The 24,870-nt window shown below is 39.8% G+C and overlaps 4 protein-coding genes across 8 annotated transcripts in view; 1 reads left to right on the top strand and 3 right to left on the bottom strand.

The window, feature by feature from the left end:
- Positions 1-13,688: 13,688 nt before the first annotated feature.
- Positions 13,689-14,813, bottom strand: LOC6607378 (immune-induced peptide 23). Its single transcript, XM_002032115.2, has 3 exons — positions 14,341-14,813; positions 14,225-14,266; positions 13,689-14,161 (listed from the first exon to the last, which is right to left on the bottom strand). The coding sequence occupies exons 1-3, from the start codon at positions 14,396-14,398 to the stop codon at positions 13,965-13,967; spliced, it is 297 nt and encodes a 98-aa protein (XP_002032151.1). The 5' UTR covers positions 14,399-14,813; the 3' UTR covers positions 13,689-13,964.
- Positions 14,814-15,229: 416 nt separating this feature from the next.
- LOC6607377 (ctenidin-3) lies at positions 15,230-16,126 on the top strand. Its single transcript, XM_002032114.2, has 2 exons — positions 15,230-15,404; positions 15,772-16,126. The coding sequence occupies exons 1-2, from the start codon at positions 15,314-15,316 to the stop codon at positions 16,023-16,025; spliced, it is 345 nt and encodes a 114-aa protein (XP_002032150.1). The 5' UTR covers positions 15,230-15,313; the 3' UTR covers positions 16,026-16,126.
- Positions 16,127-18,059: 1,933 nt separating this feature from the next.
- On the bottom strand, positions 18,060-21,068 carry LOC6607376. 2 transcript variants are annotated; one of them, XM_002032113.2, is made up of 4 exons: positions 20,704-21,068; positions 19,545-19,687; positions 19,100-19,238; positions 18,060-18,654 (listed from the first exon to the last, which is right to left on the bottom strand). In XM_002032113.2, the coding sequence occupies exons 1-4, from the start codon at positions 20,949-20,951 to the stop codon at positions 18,414-18,416; spliced, it is 771 nt and encodes a 256-aa protein (XP_002032149.1). In that variant the 5' UTR covers positions 20,952-21,068; the 3' UTR covers positions 18,060-18,413. The 2 variants fall into 2 exon arrangements, with proteins under 2 accessions (XP_002032149.1, XP_032578650.1); XM_032722759.1 differs by having other exon boundaries at positions 20,139-20,784.
- Positions 21,069-22,368: 1,300 nt separating this feature from the next.
- The window catches only part of LOC6607375 (protein held out wings), a 36,429-nt gene continuing 33,927 nt past the window's right edge, over positions 22,369-24,870 (bottom strand). For all 4 annotated transcript variants that reach the window (XM_032723680.1, XM_032723682.1, XM_002032112.2 and 1 more), the window contains exon 9: positions 22,369-24,126. The gene's annotated coding sequence lies outside the window, so the exon portion shown is untranslated. The remainder of the gene's footprint in view (positions 24,127-24,870) is intronic.

Raw genomic sequence — 24,870 nt, 5'->3', positions numbered from 1 at the left:
TTTAAACAAGAAGTATGCAACTCTTCGATCACACATAGATACAATAGTCCCGAAAAATCCCTGTCTGTTGTCTTTCGTAAAGCGGAAACATTAGACTGCAATAACAAATATTTAACATTTCCGCAGTGCTAGCGACAACGTGGGGCAAAAAAATCGAAAAGAAAGAACAACATCAGCTAGATTTGAAGAATCAAAAGCATATAATAAATTGCACTGCAACTTTTCCCCACATTTTCCAGCTTTGTAACGCTTTGATTTGTCGCGGTGCCCCAACCCCCAACATTTTTGGCCCCCAGAAAATGTTGGGCAAAAAACTATGGAAAAGAAACTAGAGGACTTTTGCTGATGCTTCCAAAAAAGGAAACATATCGAAAAGTCAATTGCCTTGCGGGGTTGAAAATTTGAGAACATAAATGGGGGGCTGTTTTTTTGTGGATTGGGTGGGGTATTTATATTTAGCTTTTGTTGCTGGCGCCATTGTCAACATATTTCAAAGCCTTCCCAGGACCGAGACATAGAGTCAATAACAAGTTGACTCGGACATATTGTCGTTAACTAGTAGCCGAACATTTGCCACCAACATTTTTATAAGATTTTATGGCCACCGAAATTGGTCAGCGAGAGCGCCCAGCGAAATTTAATGACTGGAAAATGAGGCATTTAAGCCAAGTGCCAACGAAAGTTTTTCCCTTCGAGTTGTTGAACGTGCCAGATATTTATGGGTCTGCATCTGTATCTCCAGCTCGGTTCGTGTCTGTGTCTGCCAGCGATGGCTGTTCCTGTATCTGTATCTGTTTCTGCCCCTCACTGAAGGATGTGCTCGAAGGACAATTGAGGGGGCGGGGCCAGTCGTGGGATGCTGGACAACAGCGAAGGCATACATTAATTGCCGTGATTAACACGTAGAAGCATTAAATTATACATAAAAGCGGTAGGTGAATCAGAGTCGCTACTGTTCATACACTTTTAAACTTCGGAAAATGGAGTTATCAATAAAATTTTTTGTTATGACTCACGGATATATTCGATTTCAAATGAAGTCTCGGATAAAAAACTATCTTGGCATCATTTGGCAATGGAAATTGAGCTAGTTGGATGCAAGTATATGTTGCTCGGTTAATTCCAGTTAATTAGGATGGAGAAGTAAGGCATTTGCATGACATTCTTGGCTGCGAAGTCAAAGTATTTGCAGCGAGGGTATCAAAAGTAGGCCTCGACATGGCCACATCAATTATCACAAATGCGGCCAGTGCATGTGCGCCAACCCCACCCACTTTGTGTCTGGGCAAAGTGCATAAATCATTTGGCTACATTAGGTCCTTGAAAACCCTAAGTAAACTTTTTCGGCGATGGGAAACAAAAATAAAACCTCGTTAGGCAGCTGAAGCCAAGACGAAGGAGCGGATGCTACGTGCCTGGACTTTGACTTGGACTTGAAGCTGGTAGTGGAGCTGGAGCTGGAGTAGTGGCAGTATCAGAAGGACTACCGCCAGCACAGTGTCAAGTGTAAAGAAGAACTACTAATCAGCAGTTAATTCTTATCTTTAATTAAGTGCACGTTCCACCCCCTTCGGCTGGGCAAAGTCCTTGGCGTTTATGGCAGGAGTCCTGGGAGTCTGGCCAAACTTTTTGCTTTTCCGCCAACACTTTTGTTTGTCCGCGCTCTCGGCATTGTCCTGGACAAAGGCCAGCCGACTTTGTCCTGCTCTGGTCAATTTAATGAAATAATCTAAGCAAACACTCCTGAAAATTAAGCAGTTTTTTTTTCGGACCGCCCGTTTCCGCTCTCAAATTAAAAATGTAATGCGTTCGCCTTTGTTTTGTTGCCGGCGAATAATTAAATGTGCGAAAGAAGTTGCTGCAACATTAACCCGACATCCGGCTGGCCAATTAAAAAGGCCACGCAACAATGGCCCACGCGCTCATGCATGGCTTACTCAATCCCTTGGCAAACTCAATCCCTTAACCCCTGATTAACCAAGACGTTGTGAATTCAACGCCAGCTAGATGCGACAAAAAAGATATATCTGGGGTAGCGTCTATAAGTCATTACCCCCATTGAGATGGAGGAACAGGGCCCACAGGTAGGAGTGCAGGCAAAGTTGCTGCCGCTTTCGGCTCTCAAGTTGTTTGACAAACAATACACAACATGGCCAGGGGTTTTTCTGGCCAAAAAGAAAGAAAGTTTAAGGGCTAAAAAACACGGGGAACGAGAGCCGCACTCAAGCGTGCCCGTCACATTTTTGCGCTTTTACATTCCCCTCCCTAGCGAAAGTGAAGGGGGGTAGGTAGGGCATCATCATCATCAGATACATGAAAAACATTTTTTCAGCAGTGAAAAGCTGCACTAAAAATAAAATAAAAGATATTTTATTGAAGTGGTGCAGGGGAATGATAGAGTGAAAGGGAAGCAGCCCCATCCAATCCCATACTGTTCGCTCGCAGATTAATTATGCATCGCTAAAATGCTAAGCCAGGTAGCACCAAAGCACCGTGCAGCATCACAGTGCCCCAAAGGCAAAAAGCAGGAGGGGTGGGGAATGGGGCGTGGTGCAGGCATATGAGAGGGGGGAGTATGTAAAAGCCAAGTACAAGCCACAACAAAATTAAAAGCCAAATAAAATCACAAAAAATGGTTTTGGGCAAATACAGCAGTGACAGGATATCTTGAGCCTAACACACTGCAGTTAATACACTTGCTGGTCCAAATTTTGGGTCTAAATAAAATATTTGAGGCTAAGAAAGGGACTTATCTAGTAGTAAGTTTATTATCTATTACAATTTAATTAAAAAACATATAACATATATAACCAGCTACGCATGATGACATCATCTCCTTTTCAAAACATTCTGCTTTCTGAAATGATAAAAATCCAAATAAACCTTTGTTCGCAAATTGATAAGCTAAATATTGGATTATCAAAAGGTCACATGAAAATCGGTTTCCATAGAAAATCCCCTAGAATTTCGCGGCAGGCAGCTCAAATCAAAAATGCCTGTCACAGACAGACCCAACAAATCATCATGCCTCTTCACACATTGCGCTCCCACACTCACACACGCACAGAGCCAAGAACCACCCACACACTCACGCGAGTCGCCCACAAATTATTCACATAAATAAAAAACGGACAAAAAATTAAAATTAAAATAAAAATTAAAAGCTACAGCTGAAAATCAAGCAGCAAACGTCAAAGCCAAAAGCGCGAAGCTGTCGTCATGTCACTGCACCCGAGTTCAGGTGAGTGGGGAATCCCCAGTCCCCCATCCACACACACACCCTCTCACATATACAGGCGAATATGAGGTGTTTCGAGTCAAGAGACACACACACACACGCACAGACATAGAGGCAGGACAGGTGGATGGATGGCGAAGCCAAGAGACGCCAACAACAACGACATCGCAGTACCCACTTGAAGCGCTTTTAACAAAAATTCTTTTAATTTCCTACACTTCTTTTTTTCGGCAAAACCAACATGTTGGGGTGGGGAAACGGGACAGGTGGAGTCAGCGAGTGCATAAGAAAAGGGCTGTGCACTTAGGGTTGAGAGGAATATTAAATACCCCGGCTAACCTTTTCAAGATCCACGGTATCTGTTAGTTAATATCAGTGTTCGATATCTTACAAATAAATACCTTTTGAGTTCATAGTTTGAATCATAAAGAATGCCTCAAGAAAGTTCTAGAATCACTAAATTTATATATATGCTTAAATTTTCCTTCAAAATACCATTGACTTGAGCATAATTAAGAGAAATCAGTAAGCTATCCGTAGTTTTTCAGCTAGAAGGGATTTCGGCATGATTTAGGATCTGACATGGACTCATGTGTGTGTGTTTGTTGTTTCTGAGCAACCCTCACGGAAAATGGAATTTTCCTGGAAGACCACGGCGTTGAGGAAGAAGTAGAAGAAGCGGCGACAACGCTGCATTGTTGATGAACAAGCAGCACGCTAACAAGTCGCCTAAGCCCCTCTCACCTGTCTCAAAAAAAAGTGCAAAAAAAAGTGCAAAAAAAATTAAGAAAAAAATTGAAAAAAAAGCAACCATTTTACCACCCATCGAAAACCCACTGAGGGCACCTTTCAGCACTGGCGTTGGTACGTGGGCGCTTACATTGTTGTTCTTACCGCTGTTGTTCTTGTTCTACATGCACATGCCACGCCCCGTTTTCCCTCTTCCCTCTTTACCATTTAGAGATGAGGAAGGTTGGCAAAGATTATGATGCCTATGCTTGATTCTCGTTTTCTGCGCTCATTTTAATTTCGACATTTTTTTTAACGCTACCTGTTTTTTTGGCCTTCGAAAATTACAATAGAAAAACGAACAAACCTTGGCGCAAATTTAACAGTTAGGGAAAAATAGGAAAATTCAAGTGCATTTTTCACTTCACTTTACGGTGCATTCACATTTCCGTTGCATTGCATTGCAGAACAGGGTGAATAAAAAAGGGAAAAACTTAAAAACAAAACACAGTTTGAGGGCATCAGAAACCGAAAACAGAGCTGCGGATTTTCGCAATTTGTCCCTTGGCTTGGGTGGGGCTGCAGGTATCCAGGGTTCTTTGTTTCCACATTCCCCACCTGCCCCACCAAGCCAAACCGAACCGAACGAAAGCCTATCTCAACCCCTCGGCCAGGCAGTTGCCCTTTTTGAAGACCTTTAAGGTATTTCTGTAGCTGTGCAATTTTTTTTTGTCATTGTCATCGTTTTGCGGCGAAAAACATCGAGGTGATGAGAGTCCAAAAGGGTTAAGCGAGCAGTTGGGCTGACGAGGGGTTAAGGCCCCTCCCCCTTTTTTGGGCGTTCTGCAAGAGTTGCACTTTTTGCCGTTGCACTCGGCTGGCTGTTGTGTTAAATTTTTTATAAAATTTGCATGCAAAGTGCATTCGCTCGGCTTTTTGCTCACTTTTTTGACCATTTTTTTATTTTAATTTCTTAATTAGTTGCTTTTGTGGCCGCAACGGAGGGATGGTGCTGGACGATGGGAGGTGGGTCTCTGGTTGCAAATGCACAGGCTGAAAGCAAAAGTCGAATGCATTTAAGGGTTGCTCGACCCTGGCAGTTCAATGCGGTCCAGCGGCTGACTTTAAGGCATCCGGTCCCCTTTTCAAATTAGTCAAATTGAAATGGCATTAGGCTTTTGATCTGCGCTTTGCAATCAAACCGAAAACTATTTAAAATCTAATTTGCATGCCCGACAAACAAATGCATAGGAAATTTGACTACTACTATTTTCTTCATTTCTTTTTTATATTTTGGCCGCCTGGTGGGTGGAGGCTGCATAATCACAAAAATTTGTCATAAAACTTTGGCAGACGCAAAAGTTTTTGCTGCACAAAGTCAAAGTCGTTGACGTCGTCATTCTCGATGACTCAAAAACGGAGGAGGAAGTGCGGCTGGGCTCGCCTCTCCTTTGAGGAATTAGTAGGGAGGCGGAGCAGCAGCAGCCATGCCACACTCATCCGCAGTTCATCCTAACCCTATATAGATTTAAAACGATTACAATTCCTGCATCACAGCCAATTTGACTGCATTCTGCTGCGGTTCTTGTGTGGGGGTGTGAAAACTTTTTAATTACCCTCATCAGCGAAAATCACGGCCTCTGTGCGCTCAAACCCTTTCGAAATTGGAGGGACTGGTTGTTTGCTTGTGGTGGGAATGGGGCTGCTGTATCAAACTTGTCTATATTATGATAATTACATTTGAATAGAATGCAGTTTGATTGAACAAGACAAGGGTACCTAATTAATATTAATAGCTGTTACTATGGAAAACTGACGAAAAAAAAAAACGAAACTAAAGTTGAGAAAGTTTTAATTGGAAGGGTCGAGTTCTAAGTTTGACTTTCGCCTAATTTAATTTCTTTCCCAAAATTAATCTTTTCTTATGTAAGAGCCAAGAGAATTCCCTCAGCACTTAAGTTCAATGACTGGCGGCACCTTGAGTTCCCCGGGCGACTTGCACTTCCTGTTTGCCGGTGCCAACCTTTGGGAACCCATTATGGCCAGAAGAGGAGAAGAGTTGATGGGCAACGACTGGTTGCTAGAATTATGACGCAAATTGCAATTAATCAGCTGCATGCCATCAATCTGTGTCACTGGGCAAAAAGAAAGCGAAACCCGAATGCAATATGCATGTGAGCGCAGAATGCAAGTGACAGTGGACGATGCTTATCGCACTCCGAGTGGCAAGTGTGAAAAGCGAAATTCTCAACACTTGGCAAACAGCTAAGGCTGTAGCCAAAGCCAAAGGCCTGTAAAATGAGTCGATCTTATCTGTAATTGCTTTCGCCCCAAGACATGGCTAAGATTCTCCGTCAGCTGCACTTTAAGGAAATGACCCAAATTAGCGTAGAAACGAAAAAGTTTTTGCATTAGCATGCGGCATCCATTTTGTCTTCAGTTTTGAAATGTTTCCCAAGGAATAATGCACTGAGAAAAGAACATCTATTTTGATCATTATCAATGGTATTTTCATTAATACACAAACTAAGTAAGTTTAGGTTTTTAACCTTGTTCGTTTTGTTTTTTTTTTTTATTGGCAATAATTTGAAGCTAGTATTATGTTTTTCGCTTCATAAAAATCGGCATTTTGCGAGCTCCTTGCAAGGCAGTCACTTATTGGCAGCTGCCACGCTTCCAGGTGGTTCTGATATAGCTTCGGTTTAGCTGCGACTCCTATATGCAGCATGTGCACGCCCACACGTACATATGTGCATATATGGAAGACATCTTATCTGTATCTGCAAACAGACAGAGGACATATCTGCCACACATACACACAGCAGCAGCACACACCAACGCACACTGCACTGTCAGTCAACAGACAAACATGCCAAGATGTTGAATTTGTACTTCCGCTTCCACTTCTTCTTCTTCTGGCTGCCTCTCTCCTCTTTTTTGTACCACTGCACCTCTTTTTCGCTTGCCCCCAGGCAGGAAAATCAGTTTTTCTGTTGTCGCACGACTTGAATTCCTGATTATGCTGCATTTCACAGCAGCGCACAAAAAAAAATAATAAAACAAAATAAAATGCATTTTTGCAAATCACAAAAACAGAGGAAGGCAGGCAAAAAATATTTCAAACACACATTGAAGTGGCATTAATTATGCGTAAATGAGCATAATGCATCAATTAATCAAATCAAAGGCGCCAGTGGCCGATGGGCAAATCGCGCAGAATTTACACGGCACTGCAGCCTGCAGGATCCCAGGCGCAGTTTTTCATCTCATCGCGGAGTCCTGGCGCTTTGTCGCGTTTCACAAAAGCGCGAACTCGCGGAAAACCGAACTCCCCATTAGCTTCACATGGGTCACGTCCGCATGCGAAGTGATTGGGGCTCTGGTCGGTGGGGAGTTGTGTGGAATCGTAACCAAGTCAGGCCAATTATAGTTACAGCTTAAGCCGATGAGTCCTTAATTTTTTACAATTTATTGCATTACATTATAGATATTTATTTCGGCTATAATTCGCTTTTATCTGTCATAGTTATAAATGAACTAAACCAATTTTATTGACGTATCCATTCATTTTGTTTTGCGCTATGAAATAAAGAAATTTAACCTATACCGATTTCTTAAAGATTACATATTGTTTTTGCTTTTTTTCTATAAAACTTTAAAATAGTTGTCTTGCTTAAATAAACTGACAGTTAAGAAAGATTGTTTTGAAATTTATTGAAATATGACTAGTCTCGTATCACTAAGCAAGCGACAGCCATGATGGGCATCCAAAAACTTCTTCGGTGCCATAGCATTCAGTGTCCCGTAGTGCTTTTTAGATCCAAGTTTCAAACCCAAGTAGCTTTTAGTACGTAGTGGTTGGTGTATAAGCTACATAAATACTGCACTTGGCAGCATTGGCTTTTGAATCTGAATTTGAAATTAACTTTTTAAAATTTAAAACTACAAGAGGGTATATGATAGAAGTTCAGAAAAGATGATAATCGTAAACAATAAAACTGAAAATGACATTGTCTTTGAATTTAACAACAAAATTGCAGTTTATGAAATAATTATTTCTTTGAAGCAATACCAAAGCGTAGTAGACCAAATTCGCGGAAAAGTTGTTGCTCAACTATGGCAGCTATCCTTTTCGTGAAAGTGTGAATTTGAAGTACAACAAAATGCACACGCCCCGGAAGAGCGCCGTTCGCAAAGTTTTAAATTAATTATCAGCTTAAGCTGCCAACAATTTGAGTATATTAATCGCAACTAAAACAGCTGCTGCCGGCCATCAAAATGCCAGCGAACTGCCAGTGTGTCAGGAAAAACAAAAAGGGTTTTAACGTCGAACTTCTGGTGGAACCCCAAACTGCAAACTGAGAGAGAGTAACACACACAGGACATACAGGACCTTCGGTTGCGGCACCATTACACACACCACACACGCATGCGAAGTGACCACCAGAAGTAATTAATACGCAAGCACGCTGCCCATCAACTCGTCCTGTTCAATGGCCATTCGACTTTAGTTTGGTCGCGTTTAAAGCGAAACTACGTGACGGCGTTAACGTTTTGATGAGCAGTCCCCCCATCCTACAACCAATTATCTTTATGGCGTCATGCCCAATCCGCCCATCGTCGGGTGTCTGCGTCTCCTTTGAGGTACGCAAATCTGCGGCATCCAGGACGACGGCGCTTGGCAACGCGAAGAGTGCGTTAGGCAGTGTGTCTGCCGTCTCACAAATGGCCATGGCCTTTAAATCGGCTTCAAGGACCTGCCAGGATGTGTGAGGGGATATACGTAAACAGGGCATAAAATTAAGCAAAAAAAACTTAAAAAACACCAACAAGAATTAAGGATTAACTTATACTTGTTCATAACAACTGTCCAGAAATTTTATCTCTTTACTATATAACAACACATTTTAGTCGCTTTAATTTTTTATTGATTGAAATAAATCGTAATGAAACAAAATCTGGTTTATGGCTTCCATGTCATTTCAAAAATGCAATCTAATGATGCCATTAATATAATCCGTCATGAGGTTATTAATCTGACTGCATATATGTACATATAAGTACATTATTCGCTTTGTAGCTCAACGCGTGTAGTTACGTTTGCATATTGTCATTTCAAATGTCAAGTAATATATATTGATATATATATGTATTGCTCTGCTTTTGGTTTTCCCATTAAGCATCGCTGAGCTTACGTTTTAATTAGTTTTGGACCCGGCAAACATTTCAGCCTCCTCATTTTCCGGCTTGCCAAAGAACGGAAAACAAAGCTCTGTGGCAAGGACACTTTGAAGTGCCTCTCCCAGCTGGAATTCTATTAGTCCACCTGCCTGGCTCAGCTCCGTTCAGTTCAGCTGCGATTGAATGCGATTTCTTGTAAATCTAACTTTGATATTTATGCGCCGTCACGCGGCGACAGGCAAACATCACTAATGACGACAGGAAGTCAACAGGCAGTTATATAGCTAAAGAGGAAGGAAACGGAGGCATGCCACTTTCCATTACTCTAATGCTATTAATATCACAACAGGAGGCAGTCGTAAATGCGACTGCGAGCAGACGTTCGAGGCACTCTGTAGAAAAAGTATATATGTATATTATATAAATATTGCATTATGCGTAAAAAAAAACCCAATAAACCTATATAAACAAGCAGTGAAAGTATGTTTGTTTTAATGTTGTAAAACTTTTTAATATATCACAATTGCTAGCATGCCAGCCCCTTATGCCATGGCCATAAACAAAGTGGCACGGGGTAGGGGGTAGCGCATAAAACTCGGGACTCCACTCGTATATCTGATGGGGCCTCGGCACTTTTATGTCCCACATGGCTGCAGTTAACCCCTGACCGAGAATGGATGGAGCATCACCAATGCAAAGCGAATTCCTCGAGTGGAGGGGCCCACTTAGGACGGGCCCCATTATGCGATTGGCCTGGAGGGAGTCGTAGGATCCGAAGGAACAGCCCAAGAACTCTAAGGCCTCATATGCGATTAAAGCTAAGGCTTTGCCATCGCTAAGTTAAGCACTAATTTCGAATTTAAATGGATTTCCATAAAAGTAAAAGGGGAAATAAATCGCTTAAATTTAGTTAGCAAAATGTAATAGCCAGAATTTATGGAATATTCACAAAGTTAGCTTTAGTAAGCGCAAATGATTTCACTTTCATTTATTTAAAATCCACATTTTCCGCACTTATAAATAACTAATTTAATTATAAAAGCAGCCCAATCATTTATGGTTATACCTCATCGTTCATTCGGTATCAATCAGGTGTGTAATTAGGTAATTAGCTATATATAACGTGACCGCAGTGGCCACCATCCTTTGACCCGGCTCAAGCTATAAATGCCACACGGCTGTCAGAAACAAATCACTTGCAACGCGCTCGGGACAAAGTTCGCAACAAAAAACACGTGCAGACAGGCTGCCATTTATGTGTACCTAATTTCACAGGTGACGCTCGACTCAAGTCCAGGTAAAGTGACATTCAAGTGCATTGACTGTCGTTTGCTGGACAGTAAAACCCTATAGAACCTAGGAAATTAAAGCTTAAAATTAAATTTGATTTTATGACGCAATTCGGTGAATTATAGGCAGCACAAATAGCAGGAGGCAAATGAAAAGGCCTCCGTAGTTGAATTAATTTGCAATTAAAGTGCCCTGTCATTAGGCAGCCCCCTTTCAAGTTCCTCAATAATGAAGCATAAGTGTAGAGCAAATTCATTAGCAATGGCAAGTAAGCTTATTAATTGCTAAATCACAGGACTTGATGCTTACTCATAATGCAGCATAACTATGGACAGCTTAGGGGAAAGCCGATCAGAACGCATTTAATTTGGGCATTCTTAAGCAGAAAGTCACATGACAGCGGCATTAAGTACACTGAAAAGCATTAAGGAAAACTCAGCTGAGTTTTATTTGCGTTCGGGAAATGCCAAAGTGGCAAAATGACAACAGCTGAACAATTTCCCACCATTTCAAGTCGAAAGTTGAAAACGGAAAACTGTTGCATACATTCGTGCATACGCTCAGGAACTTGCCAAACGGAAGACTGACAAAAAAAACAATGCAACGCTTCACTTTTCCCAGCTTCAACTGGTCCCATTCATTTTCCGCCAAACTACTGCTCCTCTTGAATTCCTAACGAAGGATTCAGTGGAACACGAGCTATATTTTTGGTCGACTTATGGCGAGAGTTTGACCTCTGCCAGTTGGTATAATGGAAGGAAGAGTAACCACCTCCGGGGGTGGTAATCCATCCACAGTGAACATAAACCTGACCAAATACGTCGACGATTAATAAAGAATGCTTTGGTGGAATCATCAGCTGTGTGCTCTGCAACCTCTTAGATTTTCCAACAAATAGCAGCCAGATTGTTGGGAAAAACTCAATTAAAACGTCTACATATTTGCACCAAAATTTACTTGCGCTCAGTTAGCTGCTTGCTAAAAGTGTAATTGGCAGCAAGATGATAGAGACGGTCTGGTAATTAATTGACGGAATCAAATTAAATAAGGCCATTTCACAATCCTGACTTAGTTAATTCATCGCCATGTCCTCCACTCTGGTCTGCTGTATGGAATATTAATACTTAACTGAAACTCTTCTTAATTCATTTCGATCTTGATTGTGAGAGAAGTTCATTTGAATTTCCACACCCAGAAAAATGCTGCACTAGTTCCATGGTAATCCATGTTCTAGGAAGGCCAAAATATGGGTTATTTTTCCTAAGATGTAAGGCCATATTGCCGGTTGCAATTAAGTGAATTTTTGGGTAAACTCGTTTTGCCGGTCTGGCAGTATTCAACCTGTTGTCTGGGTATTTACAAAAGAATTTCCATTCCAGAAAGTTGTCCTTTCAAAGTTTTAGCTACACTTGTGAGCTCTTTTTTCCATTTTTTGTTCGTGTATGCCCTTCAAAGTTTAACTTGCGAATTACTGCAGAAGTCAGCTTCAAGTTTTTCGCAGTTGTCATACTTTTTGTGACCTTGTCACCCCATAAACTTTTTATGTTGTATCCATTTTAATATGCTTATGACTTAGTAAATATAAGTCTGCCCAACGTTTAAGCAATAAATTAGGTCTTTAGAAGTAAATGAATTCATTTAAATTAATTATAATTATTATACATTAAATTTCACAATTAAGCAGATGGTTTCGCAGAAATAGATGCCTTTCTCCGCATAATTCCGCCACTTAACGCATTTTCGTTAATTATACGCTTTCACCAAAGCCGGAATCCGGCATAATCCAGTCGATAATGGAGTGCCGGGTACTTCGAATTTAATTTATTTATTAATGTCTTCTGGCGCCCGAAAAGAAGGCAGTAAACAGAATGACGAATTTATACCAGCATTGGCGAGTTGGGGGTAAAATATAATAATTTAAGCATGCTATGTGAATTTGCTGTATGGCCGGGATTTTCAAATAGAGCTCAACCAGTGGCAGATATAAGAGTTTCCCAGCACGTGACTATATTACCAAAGGCGATGCCCCAAGGCAAACAACATCGGTGTACAAATAAATCAATTCTGCCTTCTGGCAAAACACTGGGGGGAGGGCGAAACAGAAAAAAAAGTTAAAATTTATTTGAAAAACCTGAAGGAGCACTGGCCACTGCTACTACTGCCACAAGTCCGATCGGCTCACCTTTCACCTGCCCCAGAAATTCACCTCTAATGCCGCACAAATTAGGCACAAGAGAACAGAAATTGCCCTGAAATCAAATACAAGTCAACATAAATTCAATTTCGAACATTCCCCACCTCAAGGTCCTTAAGTTGCTAGGCAGATAAACCACCCTGTTCTGGACCTGGACTGAGTTACTCGGCTTCGTGGGGCTTCTAAAGTTGCGTGTAAACAATTTGTGACCCAAAGGATAGGAAACGACACATTCCTGCCAATAAAGTGTATTAAAAGTAAATCAGAGAGCGTGTATTGAAACCCTTTACGATTGGTATGGTTATGCCACCCAAATGTTCATTGAATTATAAGCCAGTCGAGCGTTTGCTGAATCTAGCACATCCGCAAGGGCAATCCATTGATTTCAATGCATTGTATTGTTGCCTTTTTTACAATTGCAAATAAAGCTTAGTGAATCAATTCTATACTTTTAAGTATAGTATAAATTCTATGATTGTTAAGTAATCCTTTTACAATTTTAATTGTTTTCGCATGCTAAGCCTGAATGGAAAACTTTTCCCTTCTTATTCTGTATATAAAAACACAGCATCAGTTTTATTCGAAACTTCTGCACAAAATTGTCTTGTGAAGTGTGTGTGTATGCACTAAGTGTTTACTGTTTGTCGAGTAGTTAGTTTGAAAGCAAATATTTGAGAGGCTTCTGTTTGCTGTTCCTGGAGCAGCATTACGTATACGCCACGTGGCACGCGCAACCTTAAGCACCCTTACATCAGGCCAGCGTTTTCATTGACATCACATCCACTGGCGTAAATTGCACGGTTGGTTACTCGCATTTGATTATCGATGATGTGCAATACTCTGGAGACAGTGACCTCAGCTCCCAGCCCAGTTTATGTGGCAACTAGCTGAAGTTCAAACAATCGATGCCATTGGCAACACGAATTTCTCTATTTTTCAGTCACGAAATCCGTGGGTCTTCCCTTATTTGCAGACAGTTTTGAAACCGAGGCTTTTGAAAATGTAACGCTTTTGTATCACTTATTTGGAGAATGATGGGGGAAGCCAATGTTCACAAACAGACAGCTCGCAGAGCTAAAATAACTCATATATTTCATGTTTCTCCACGTGTACTTCGTGGCAACAAATCCATTTTTATCCATTTTTTGCTCCATCAGATGATGCCCTCTGCACTCGAAACCATCACATTCATCGAATTCGAAGAGAGACTGGGTTGAACGATTGTCAATGCTGTTAGCTAAATGATGTCGTACATAGCCAAGTAAGTATGAAATGGATTGATCGATATGTGCGCAATTTTAATTCAATATTCAGGCTTTATTGTTTAAGCCTTTAATAGAGATCCACATTGCAGTGCTGGCACCTGCCATTGACGATGGTGTTACCACCCCTCCGGTAAATGGTGCCACCTCCACCGCCCCTACCGTCATTTCCACGGGAAATGACCACATTACCATCGCCAGGGGATGAGGAGAAGCTGCGGTACTCCTGGCCATCCAGGTAGACGGGCTCCCCATTCGGATTGGGACCTTTTTGAGTGCATAATTATTCATTGAGTTGTCTTAATGGCTGGCAAAACAATCGCAACTTACAAGTCAGACAGACGCCATTCACCACCACTGTGCTGGGATGAGCTGAAAATGATGGATAAATGGTGCAAATGATGTCAGTGTGTATCAATTAGCGTCAGGAATCCCGTCCAGCTTACCGCCGATCAGAGCCGGAATTAAAGCCAACGGGAGCAGCACACACGTCAGGTACTTCATATTAAAGACGATAGATAGATTACCGGATCGACTCTCATGCTGCTTATATAGTCCGGCACTTGGTTCGATCCGAATCGAAATCGATTTGCATAAGCCTAAGCGTTAGGAGCAGTACGCTGCTTTCGATTCGTATTTCAACAATATATTTTAATTAATTACACCAGAACACTATCAACTCGCAATTCGAGGGGGTTTTCCGTGGTTTTCCGCACATGGTTTTGTGGCAGCAGCTCGACGTAGTTGATTTCCTTGAACTTCTTCAAAGAAATTTATGATAGTCACGCCCCGAAAAGTCGGTTTACAAATATTCCCAGACGTAAACATGAATGGCAAGCGATTCCAGAGAATCGCACCCCATTAAATTTTTATCCATAAGCAAAACTGGTTCCAGAACCGAAAGTCGTGACTCGTGAGTGAAATGTAGAAGCTTCTGTAAAAACGTTATAAAGCTAACAATTTATATTTAAATTATAAGATAATAATAACATGAAAAAGCAAAAAAAAACATGTGTAAAACTGAAATATGAGTTGTAAACAAATATATGTCTTTAAAAAGAAATCTTGCAACTTTTTAGAAATGATTCCTAAATTCAATCTATACTTATTATAGGTTTTAAAGATTTTGTGTATTTAATATGTTGTATTAGGTAACGTAGAGTATCTCGAATGCCAAACGACTGACCAACTGATGCGCTACAGATTGTTTTTGAAACCCATCCGCGGGCAATTCCCTGAGATTAATACCTACGTAGTGGTTTGTTTGCACTGCAAAAGTTCTTTGCAGCGATAAGGTCTGTTTGGGTTTGAATTCGAATTCAAATTCAGTATCGGAATCGGCGAGTGCATCGTATATAAGCTGCTGTTGCGGTTCGTACCTGGTCCAGACCAGTTCGACGTTCTAATAGACCAGCCACAATGAGAAACCTGACGGCATTTGCGATTCTCGCTTTTTTTGCACTGGCTCTAACGGAGGCGGCTGTTTACATCGGTGGCGGTTGTTACGACTGTAAGTTAATGCCCATTTATTTGGGCTATTTATTCAAAAATGGTTCATCGATTTGCCCTGCTGGCATATCAGGCATAGTTTTCAAGGAAAATTTGTGTTTTCATTACCGAAAGCTTGGATGAGCAATCAATTCGTTCTTATATTATAGTATTTCTTGGCAACGAAAGTCATTAAGTGATTATTAACTATACTATAAACATTTGTTATTGGTTAAGTTTGTGAATAATATAATTCTAAACACTTAGCTTTAAGCTTTTAAGTTCTATAGTGCATAGTACTTTTGCTAGCTTGCGTTAAAAATGCAGTAGCTAGCGCGCAATTAAGTAACTACTACTACCTAAGAAACTGATTAAAATAACACTTTTAGGTAATCCGCCCGGAGGCCAAGGACCCGGAGTCTACACAGGTGGCAACGGAGGACGAGGAGGTGGATACAACGGAGGCGGAGGCGGTGGAGGCTACAACGGCGGCGGAGGTGGAGGAGGTGGCCGTCGTCCAGTATATACGGGCAACTTTGGACCCGGCTATGGCAACGGCGGAGGAGGTGGAGGAGGAGGCTACGGAGGCGGCGGTGGAGGTGGCTACGATGATGGCGGTCTTACGCAGATTATAAGCGGCTGAGATTATAATCTCGAAGCTTTGCTAGCGCTAAGCCCGCAGAGCAAGCATCGTCTGAAACTTAGATTACATAGACTTAAATAAAAAAAATATATATTTTATCAGCGGTGACTACTTTTATATACTTACAGAATGAGCTTTTGTTGGGTTTCAGGCAGATAGGTTTAAAACAAAGGACTAGTTTCAGCTAACGCTAAAAAACCATGATTGATATAATAATGAATGACATGCCTTATGATTAAATACCAGCTAAAGCTTCTAAAAATAATATCCTTAATGTATGTGAATTTTATAATTAGTATTCATTGCAAGTAGCTGGCATTTGCTGTAAGAATTGCACATCTAAATATAAATACTTTCCAATTGTTCTGTTCAGACATGTATAAAATAGCAACTGTTCAAGAGTAATGATTAATATACCCTTAAAGCCATAAAACCGCCTGTGCTGTTCGGTTGAAGGAGTCAAAGTCCTGCAAAGGAAATAATTCATAAGCTCTTCAAAGTTTCAGCCATCCTGCTTGTCAGTCTTAATTAAAGGACTCTCCCTTGCTAAATATGCAACGGCATCGAATTTCCAAAAAGTTGGACCAAAAAAGAACCGCTCGGTGAATCCACAACCACTTAATTGATACAATTACAAGTTAGATTTTTGTTCGGCGATTTTGGTGAGCTAAGCTAAAGCAAACGACCCGGAATCAAATTAAGGGTCATTAAATATAATTATCGGTATCATAGCATGCATTTTGTTAAACAGTTTTCAAGGACTTATACTCTTTAAGTTGGTCTTTCTTCATTTGAGTAAAGGTTGCGTGAATGATTAAAAATAGAAAAATTCGTGAAATTAATAGATATTCTATGTTTAGTAAGCCTCTTGCAGCACATGTCTAATTAAACATTTGAAACGAAAATGGACATTTCAAAGTACCTGCGTTTAAAGATTATTTTATTTATAGCCTGTGCAATAGTAGTTTTTGGAAAATGCATACATCGAAAATCTGCAGTGTCAGTAAAGTAACTTCGATTTTTGAGTGGGAGAAATAGCACACTGGGCTTAGATTAATTTTCTAAGAAAATGATGTACCTTCAGTTTGTATTGTACACCCGTGCTTTGATTCGCAGTGCGAGCTTCTCCCCAGGATGTGCGCAATTTTAAGAAATTGCCGAGGTTACCCTAAGCATAAAGCCTCCTAGAGAATTAATATTTACAGTGCACTTCATAAAAACTGTTTTTTTTTCGCTAATATGAAAAGATTTCGCCTTGCCAAGCACTTTTTCAAGTACTCACTTACAAAGAAGCACCACAAGTTAGGTGCAAAATTCTCTGTTCCATGCAACAGCAATTGAGATTCGCAGTGACGGGTCCTTGGGGCAGGTAATGGATGCAGGAGCCATTAGCGTTCAATTTCCATGCTGCAAGGTAAAAACTAAGCGAGCTGCAAAATTAACCTGAAACAGCCACCCACTTTCTAGGCGAACACGAGACGCTCTTAGAACGGCGAACTTTATGTTCTATATGGCAAAGTTTGTTGCAATACGAGGATGCATAGCGGCGAAAATTAAAAATGGCATTAAATATATAACAAACTTTTAGGCTGGCGGTCTGATTTCTGCCCTCTAGTCAATAGTTTTCTATGAGCTAGTTAAATTTTGATTTATTACGCGTCAATATTAGACTAGTTGCTCAATTTACTACATAATCCTTTAATTATTTTAGAAAATCCTTGTGCATTGGTATTAGAAACAATATATAATATTGTGCCATTTGAAGTTCGATTTTGCCATTGTGCCATTTTCATTTCAAGAGTTTTCTGCGTCAGGTGTTTGCCGGGTTATTGAAATACTTTGCAAAACTCTTCTGTATCTGTGTGCCACCCTCGATATTCGTTGTAAGCAGCATTCTCATTGTCCTACCCACCTGCGGTTGCTTCATCCGTGCAAAATAGAATTTTTGTAGCCAACCAGGACTAGTTGAAGCACTGGGTATGCGATTGACACAGCGTTTTGAAGGGGCCATGAACAGTAAAACCACAGGGCGAGTACAACGTGAATATTCCTTTATTTGAAATATGCATTTAAGTTAGCTTAGCTTAGCGAAAAACACAAAACCAGTGCCGCTATCCGACCCAGTAACCCGCCCGCCCAGCAAACTCGTCCCAAAAAAACGACACTGGAAAATTCACAGACACTTAGAGAGGAAGTTTCATTTTTCTTCATATCGATGGGCTACTAAAGGGAGCTCAAATGCTTGGCATTCTCGTAGGGACAACTACAAATCAAAAACTAATGAAAAAAAAAAAACAATGAAAACTAAGAAAACCCAAGCTCGGACCGCAACCGCAGCCCCAACATCACATCGCACTAGCAAACTATGCAGATTGGCCGCACATCGATTTAATCCCAGATCCGCACCACCAGCCGCATCAGGAGCAGCATCATCGGCGTCGCCATCCAGTGCCACTGGGCCAATGCCACGGCGGCGTCGTGGGCACAAATGTTCTGGAGGACGGCACAGTTCCTGAAGTGCTTCTCATCCGACAGCATTTTGGCCGTCTCGCGGGCAAACTCCGCCGAGTTCTTGTAGCACTTGTAGCGGGCACTGTTGTAGATGCAGTTCTCGTACGCGTAGCGGGCACTGAAAAATGTTGAAGTACCGAAACTTGATTGATATCGATTCCCGGGAAACATGTCATTCAGTTGCCTTGGCCACAACCAATTGGGTGGTTGGTAATCGAAAAAAAGGGGTCTCAGTTGGTTCAAAGGAAAACTGTGCAATATACCAAAGGCCATTAAAAGTCTGTTAATAGCAAAAGGCAAAACAAGAAATGGTCTATTGTTCAACCAAGATTGCTGGCCATTAAAGGCCTAACTAAAAGGTACATTGGTTTACAATATTAACTGAAAATATTAATCATACGTGGTAAAGATATGATCAAAATTCTTAAAGCTGAACAAATAATATGTGGGTAGCACCCAATACGGAAACGAAATATTCTTAATAATTGTCGACTAAAAGAATTGTAAGTTATTTTAAGAATATTGAAACATGAAATTATCAGAAAATCTTTAGCCAAGCATACCAGCAGAATTCGAGGAACTTTTCGCTGGCATTGCGCCTTTCATCGTGCACCTCTTCACTAAGGATATTCTCGAATTCGGACGTGCAGGTGACCCAGTCCAGTTGGATGTAAGCAAAGCAGTCCTTGTGCCTCAGATAGTCTGCAAACAGGCGGGAAAGAATGCTTCAGATTCATGTATAAATAAGGCTCCTTATGCTTGTGCACTTTAAGGCTCGTCAAGTTGGATTTTTGGGGTCCTTTGTTTTGGGCCTTAGCGGGTGGTGGGGGATGGGCTATTATCCTTAATCTGCGGGATTTTGTGTACTGTGTGATATGCGTGTGTTCCCGACACCCCGACGCCTGTGGCTATCCTTCGTGTTTTTTTTTTTTTCGTGCATGTGTGTCAGCTTGGCAAATTGATTTTCGAGCGTTTAAAAAGAAACCTCTTAAAAATCACAAAACTTACCACGCTGAAAGTCGGCGTCGCCGCAGAACTTGTAGAAAAATCGCCGAGCTCCCTCCACATTATTCTTAAACGTGCCCAGCTTTCGATCGTCCAGGCAACGCTTGGAGTAAGCATCGAAGCACCTCATGCCACGGTTGAATATGCTGCAATATGTAATTCGATTTGAGCCAGGGACAATCGAGTGAGGTCTAATTAGGTGCCACTCATGTTGCGTCCCCGGTGCCACAGTTAATTTATGTGCATGTATATGAATAAAATGTCACCGACTGAAGCTTTAATTATTAAAAAAAAACACTAAATTTAACTACTAAACACATAAAATCTATGTTGCACAGCATTGCAATACACTTCAAATTAAATCCTAATATATACCGCATACCACGAATTATTTACTACAAAAGGACCCGAATAATTGTACATAATTGTTCAGAAATAATTTAAAACTATAAATTAGCCTGGGTAGTATTAACTTTTCTTTCGCTATCCAGACTATTTGAATTTAATTTGCGCGCTTGGCAATGCACAAAATTCAATTAATCATTCACTTTGAGTGCAATATTGGTACAAACACAAAACTCGAATAAAAGAGTTTACCAAAATTTAAGTAAAAACGCATTAGTCTGTATTGATTATCAGCGACGGTCGCCAGGAATTATTAGAAGAGCACTTCAATTAGTGAACTTATGACCCACTAAAGTCAAATGCTGCTTATTTTTATTCGCCATTTGAAGTCGGAATAATTAATTAAGGTTGCGGTCTTCAATTTACTTAGTTTTGGCTCGACTTTAAGTGTTTCCTTGCGGTTGATATTATGAAATGCTGCTTCCCAGAAAATTCATTTGAAATATTCATTTACGGTTGTGACTTCTCCAAAAATCTTCTGTCACCCGAGAAATTATACACAAGCACCAAAACTTTGCCCATTGAAGGCCTATTAATTCCAAAAGTCCGTAATTTATTTTTGGCACTTGGCGCCGGCATAATTAATCATCTCCTTGGAGTGGCAGACAAAAAAGGGCTTGTCCTAATGGTATTCCCTGTACAACTTCTGCTCCCTGCGGCGGCAACAGGGAAATATGATTAAATTGCTTGAATGGGGCACAATCAATTATGTATATTCCCCGTTTATCCGCACTCGTTATTGCAAATTGCGTCCTACTTGCACTTGGCGGTGATCTCCTTTTTGCTGATGACGATTTTCGTGTTCTGCAGGAAGTCCATAAGATGCGGCGGCAGATCCTTGAAGCACTCGTCCACCATTTTCTGCGTGCTGCCGCACTCCTCGCCGGTGGCCACCGTCGATTCCGACATATTCCCTTCGTTCTGGGCCAGGACCACGTTGGCCAAACGGAGCAAGATGACAAAGTAAATTAAAATCACACTGCCCAGTGAGCTTCTCACACACATCCTCGAAGGACACTTGTTGCCAAAAATCGACTGATAGGATACCAATTGAGACGTTTTTTCGTTGTGCTTGCCAAACGAACCGCACGAAAGTTAACACCGCACTGAAGCGTCCAACCGCAGACAGGTCCTATAAAAAGGATATCCAAATCAGGACCTCTGTTACGTCGCTGTTAAGCATATGTTAAGTGCAACGCATGCGCATTAGCGATGCCAGCACGTGCATCGCCCTTTGTTTACCATACAAAGACAGCCGACTTTTTAACAGGTAGACAGACCCACCGCCACCGGAGATGGAGCTCGGCATAAATTAGCGTCCGCTTCAGCGATGCCAGGTGTGGATGGAACCGCAGTGCTCCCTTCAGGATGAGTTTAAGTGATTGATTGTCCTGAATCGTTGCTGTATGCGTTGGCATACCCAGCCAAACAAAGAGCACTGGTTTTAAGTTAATTAAGTCACCTGTACGACGACGTTCTCCTCCGGGTGTAGTATTTCACAAATGATATCCGGAATACCAAGGCCAGGTTTCGTGTTGTTTGAAATTCGGCAAGTCCAATAAAGAAACCCAACACGCTTTTCATACGCATTTTCCCAAATCCGCCTACACAATCGGATGTACAATTACATCTTACAATTTATGACAAACTACCTTTGACAATTAAAGTTTAAATTTAGAATTTAATTTTTATTGAATTTCTTATAATATAAGCCATCAGCTGAGAATGTGCTACTTTTCTTTCAAGGACATTCGAGTTACTAGTTCGCTTAAAGTTGATGTCAATATTACGCATTCATTTTCGTCTGCCGCAATATTTTATTCATATGCAACTAACTTTCATATACTTAAATCAGTCCATGTCAATAAATTTCTGGGCCAACGAGCAACAGGCTGGCCAAACAGCACTGGACTTTAATTATTCAGCATGCAAAACTTTCGAAAATAATGTAATTAATGTGAATCGAATCATATTGGTTCATGGTTCGCGATAAAATCATGCTGTGAACGCAAAAAGCGTTCAGTATTCAGCATCGAAATGACATTATTTTGTTAAAGCCCGTTAAAATGAAAACAATTTGAATTTTCCGCCACACGCACTTTATTAATCACACGTTTTAAGCGTGCTATATAAACAAAAACACATTCCATTTTTTTATAAACATTTATTTATGCAAAAAGTTATACATAATCGTACATATGTGCACACGCTCTTACATATGCATTTAATTACATGTGTGTTTTTTTTATATATATATTATTAGGTTTTGAACGAATGGATTATCTCACAAAAATCAATGATTTCCTTCTCAAATTATGAAGTTAAAATTATACAATGCTGGCAATGAATGAATGAATGATGTTTATTATGCGATGTTGGGGGCACAGCATACGATTAATGTAATGCGAATAAAACGAGACGATTCGTTTACTATCTGTTATTCAATTATCGAAAGGATTACATTTTCATCGTGTTAAAATTAATTCTGAACTCATCATAAGCAAGGTTTGCTACGATTGCACGATTGCCGTCATTATCAATAAAAGTTATACATTATGATTATGTTCATTAACATTAAAAGATTAATCAACTCGCATGTGGTTGAACATCGTTTTGTTTCTGAGTATAAGTCTCACATTTCGCAGAATAATTTCAACAGAGTTTCTGTATACTTTTCATTTTGTTTTATATTTAATTTCCATTTTGATTGGTGCCAATTATACAATTTGTTTAAGGCACATATTGATAAGATTTTCTTTTGTCAACAAAATTTAATGCAAATTCTTTAATTTAAAATAAAGTTTGCAACAACTTTGCGTTGGTTGCTTTGTACCATAAATTAAATGCAATTCACTTTCGCTTTCTAGTTTTGTTCCGTGCTAATTTTTCTGCATTTCGTTTATTTCATTCACTATTATAAAATAGATACATTTTTGCCATTACTGGCGGCGTGATATTTATTTTAAATTAAAGAATTCAATTTTGTTGTGGCAATCGCTTTCAAAGAAGAATTATTCGTTTAAAAAAGTAAGATTGTGTTTATTTCTGCATATAATACATTAGCTTTAAAATATTAAAAATAATTTAAGTTTAGCGTTTAGTTGTACATTATGAATGTTTGCTGCTATTATCATAATATATGCTTGTTTCATTAACTAAATATGGCTGTTAAATGTGTTTAATATGTTGTTTCTGTTTCGCCCCCACTTACTTTTCACACGATCGATTTGAAGTGGGGTTCGAAATCTATACATACAATATAGATATGCAATAACATAATCAAAAAATACTTCATTAACAAGAATTAGCGTCAGTTTAACAAAAATAGATTATGCTTAATCGAAGGGTGATAGTCTATATCCGACACAATATGGATTTAAATAGACTTCTTGCACAATCCATTAAAGGATTACAATGAAAAGTGTAAAGATTCATCTTTGCAATTTGAGTTAAAAGTGCAGATTTTTAAAAAAAATTAAAACAGTTTTGGTTGGTTGAGTAGAGTTTCTTGGATGAGATTCCGTTAACATGATTTTCCTTATTTTGGGGTTATTATATACAGACTTGTATATGCATTTGGATGTATATATTTTAATATATATATATATATATGTATATGCTTGCATTAAGTATGTTTTTGTTCGTTGAACTTTTACACTAAGAACTAACTTGTATTTTCCTTTAGATTATGATAATTAAACTAAGCTCTATGTTTGATTCTCTTATCAATCGTTTGCTTAATTGCCTTGTTTTGTTTGCTGGCAAAACGTAACAGTTTAATGGCCACAAGATTCAATACATACTGATGTTGCTGCTGTTCGTTTGCTGTTGCTGTTGCTTTTGCTTTTGCTGTTGATGTTGTGATGCTGCTGGTGTTGAATGCTGTGCTGCATCTGCTGCTCATGTGGCAAATAGGTTCAGAGTTTGGAGTTCGGAGGGGTTCAGTGTTTTAGTAGTTGTGTAAGTGACATGTGGTGGCTCAGATATCTGTCTTTTGGTTACGCTGTTTTGTTAGCTTCAACTAAGCACATTCACAACACACACGTGGCACTGCTTTCGGCCTGGCTGGGATTCTGCTGCTGCTCTGATTCCGTGCTCATCTACGGCAGGCGATGGATTCATGGTTCATGGCGGATGTGGGAGCGGATTGGTAGTGTGTTTAGGACATTTGTTTAGTTTCCTTTGGATTTTTGATTGGAATATATATATATAAATATATATCGTTTGGAAATTTGTGTTTTAGATAAACGTTTGTGAGTATGTCAGTTATATTGGTTGGTTTTAGTTAGCATGAAAAGAGAGAGATTCATAGAAGTGGAAATAGAGTTTCGATTAATATTTTATGGTTAGCAGTTAGTTTTTTATGTAATAATCCTAGGTTAAGCGAGTTACGATCGCAAAAAGTTACCAGACATTTATTTAAGATTTACACAATCAGTGGGGCTTGCAAAGACATGCTAATTACAAAATTTGTTGATCCAATGTTTAGTAACTTTTTGCTGAATGCCATCCGCCATTCATTAGATGCGGTCAACATTTTTTGACTTTAATAAAGACAAACACATACATTATTATCATTAGAGTTTCATTGACAGGATATTAAATAATTTTATAGAGATTTTAGATAGTGCAAATGTTTTTGTGTTTTCAGACGTTATTCGATGCAACATTTTGTGGTTATTAAATTTGTTCTTTGTTTTTAAATTTACAAGAACATGATGTTTTTTTCCATTTTCGATTAATCTTTTGCTAGATTTCATTTGTTTGTTTTTGGTTAACTTGGCCTTTGGTTAGTTTTAATTAGCAATAGTATTACATCACAATTTTTGGGTATTGTTTGCTAATAATAGATGTTTGTACCGTTTAATGGTATTAATATGCTATTTTTAAATTTACCACACAATATTTAGGGGGAAAATAAAGT

Source organism: Drosophila sechellia, chromosome 3R, assembly GCF_004382195.2.
Source record: "Drosophila sechellia strain sech25 chromosome 3R, ASM438219v1, whole genome shotgun sequence".
Classification (NCBI taxonomy): Eukaryota; Metazoa; Arthropoda; class Insecta; order Diptera; family Drosophilidae; genus Drosophila; species Drosophila sechellia.
Note: the sequence above shows the minus strand (reverse complement) of the source record. Positions and strands in the feature narration are given on the sequence as shown.

What these genes read in the sequence shown, in the direction of transcription:
- LOC6607378 (XM_002032115.2), bottom strand. Translation starts at nt 14,398, where the DNA reads ATGAAGTACCTGACGTGTGTGCTGCTCCCGTTGGCTTTAATTCCGGCT. An exon ending in AATTCCGGCTCTGATCGGCG is followed by an intron (nt 14,267 to 14,340) that starts GTAAGCTGGACG and finishes CATCATTTTCAG; the next exon opens with CTCATCCCAGCACAGTGGTG. An exon ending in GAATGGCGTCTGTCTGACTT is followed by an intron (nt 14,162 to 14,224) that starts GTAAGTTGCGAT and finishes GCACTCAAAAAG; the next exon opens with GTCCCAATCCGAATGGGGAG.
- LOC6607377 (XM_002032114.2), top strand. Translation starts at nt 15,314, where the DNA reads ATGAGAAACCTGACGGCATTTGCGATTCTCGCTTTTTTTGCACTGGCT. An exon ending in CGGTGGCGGTTGTTACGACT is followed by an intron (nt 15,405 to 15,771) that starts GTAAGTTAATGC and finishes TAACACTTTTAG; the next exon opens with GTAATCCGCCCGGAGGCCAA.
- LOC6607376 (XM_002032113.2), bottom strand. Translation starts at nt 20,951, where the DNA reads ATGTGTGTGAGAAGCTCACTGGGCAGTGTGATTTTAATTTACTTTGTC. An exon ending in CGACGCCGACTTTCAGCGTG is followed by an intron (nt 19,239 to 19,544) that starts GTAAGTTTTGTG and finishes GCCTGTTTGCAG; the next exon opens with ACTATCTGAGGCACAAGGAC. An exon ending in AAGTTCCTCGAATTCTGCTG is followed by an intron (nt 18,655 to 19,099) that starts GTATGCTTGGCT and finishes AACATTTTTCAG; the next exon opens with TGCCCGCTACGCGTACGAGA.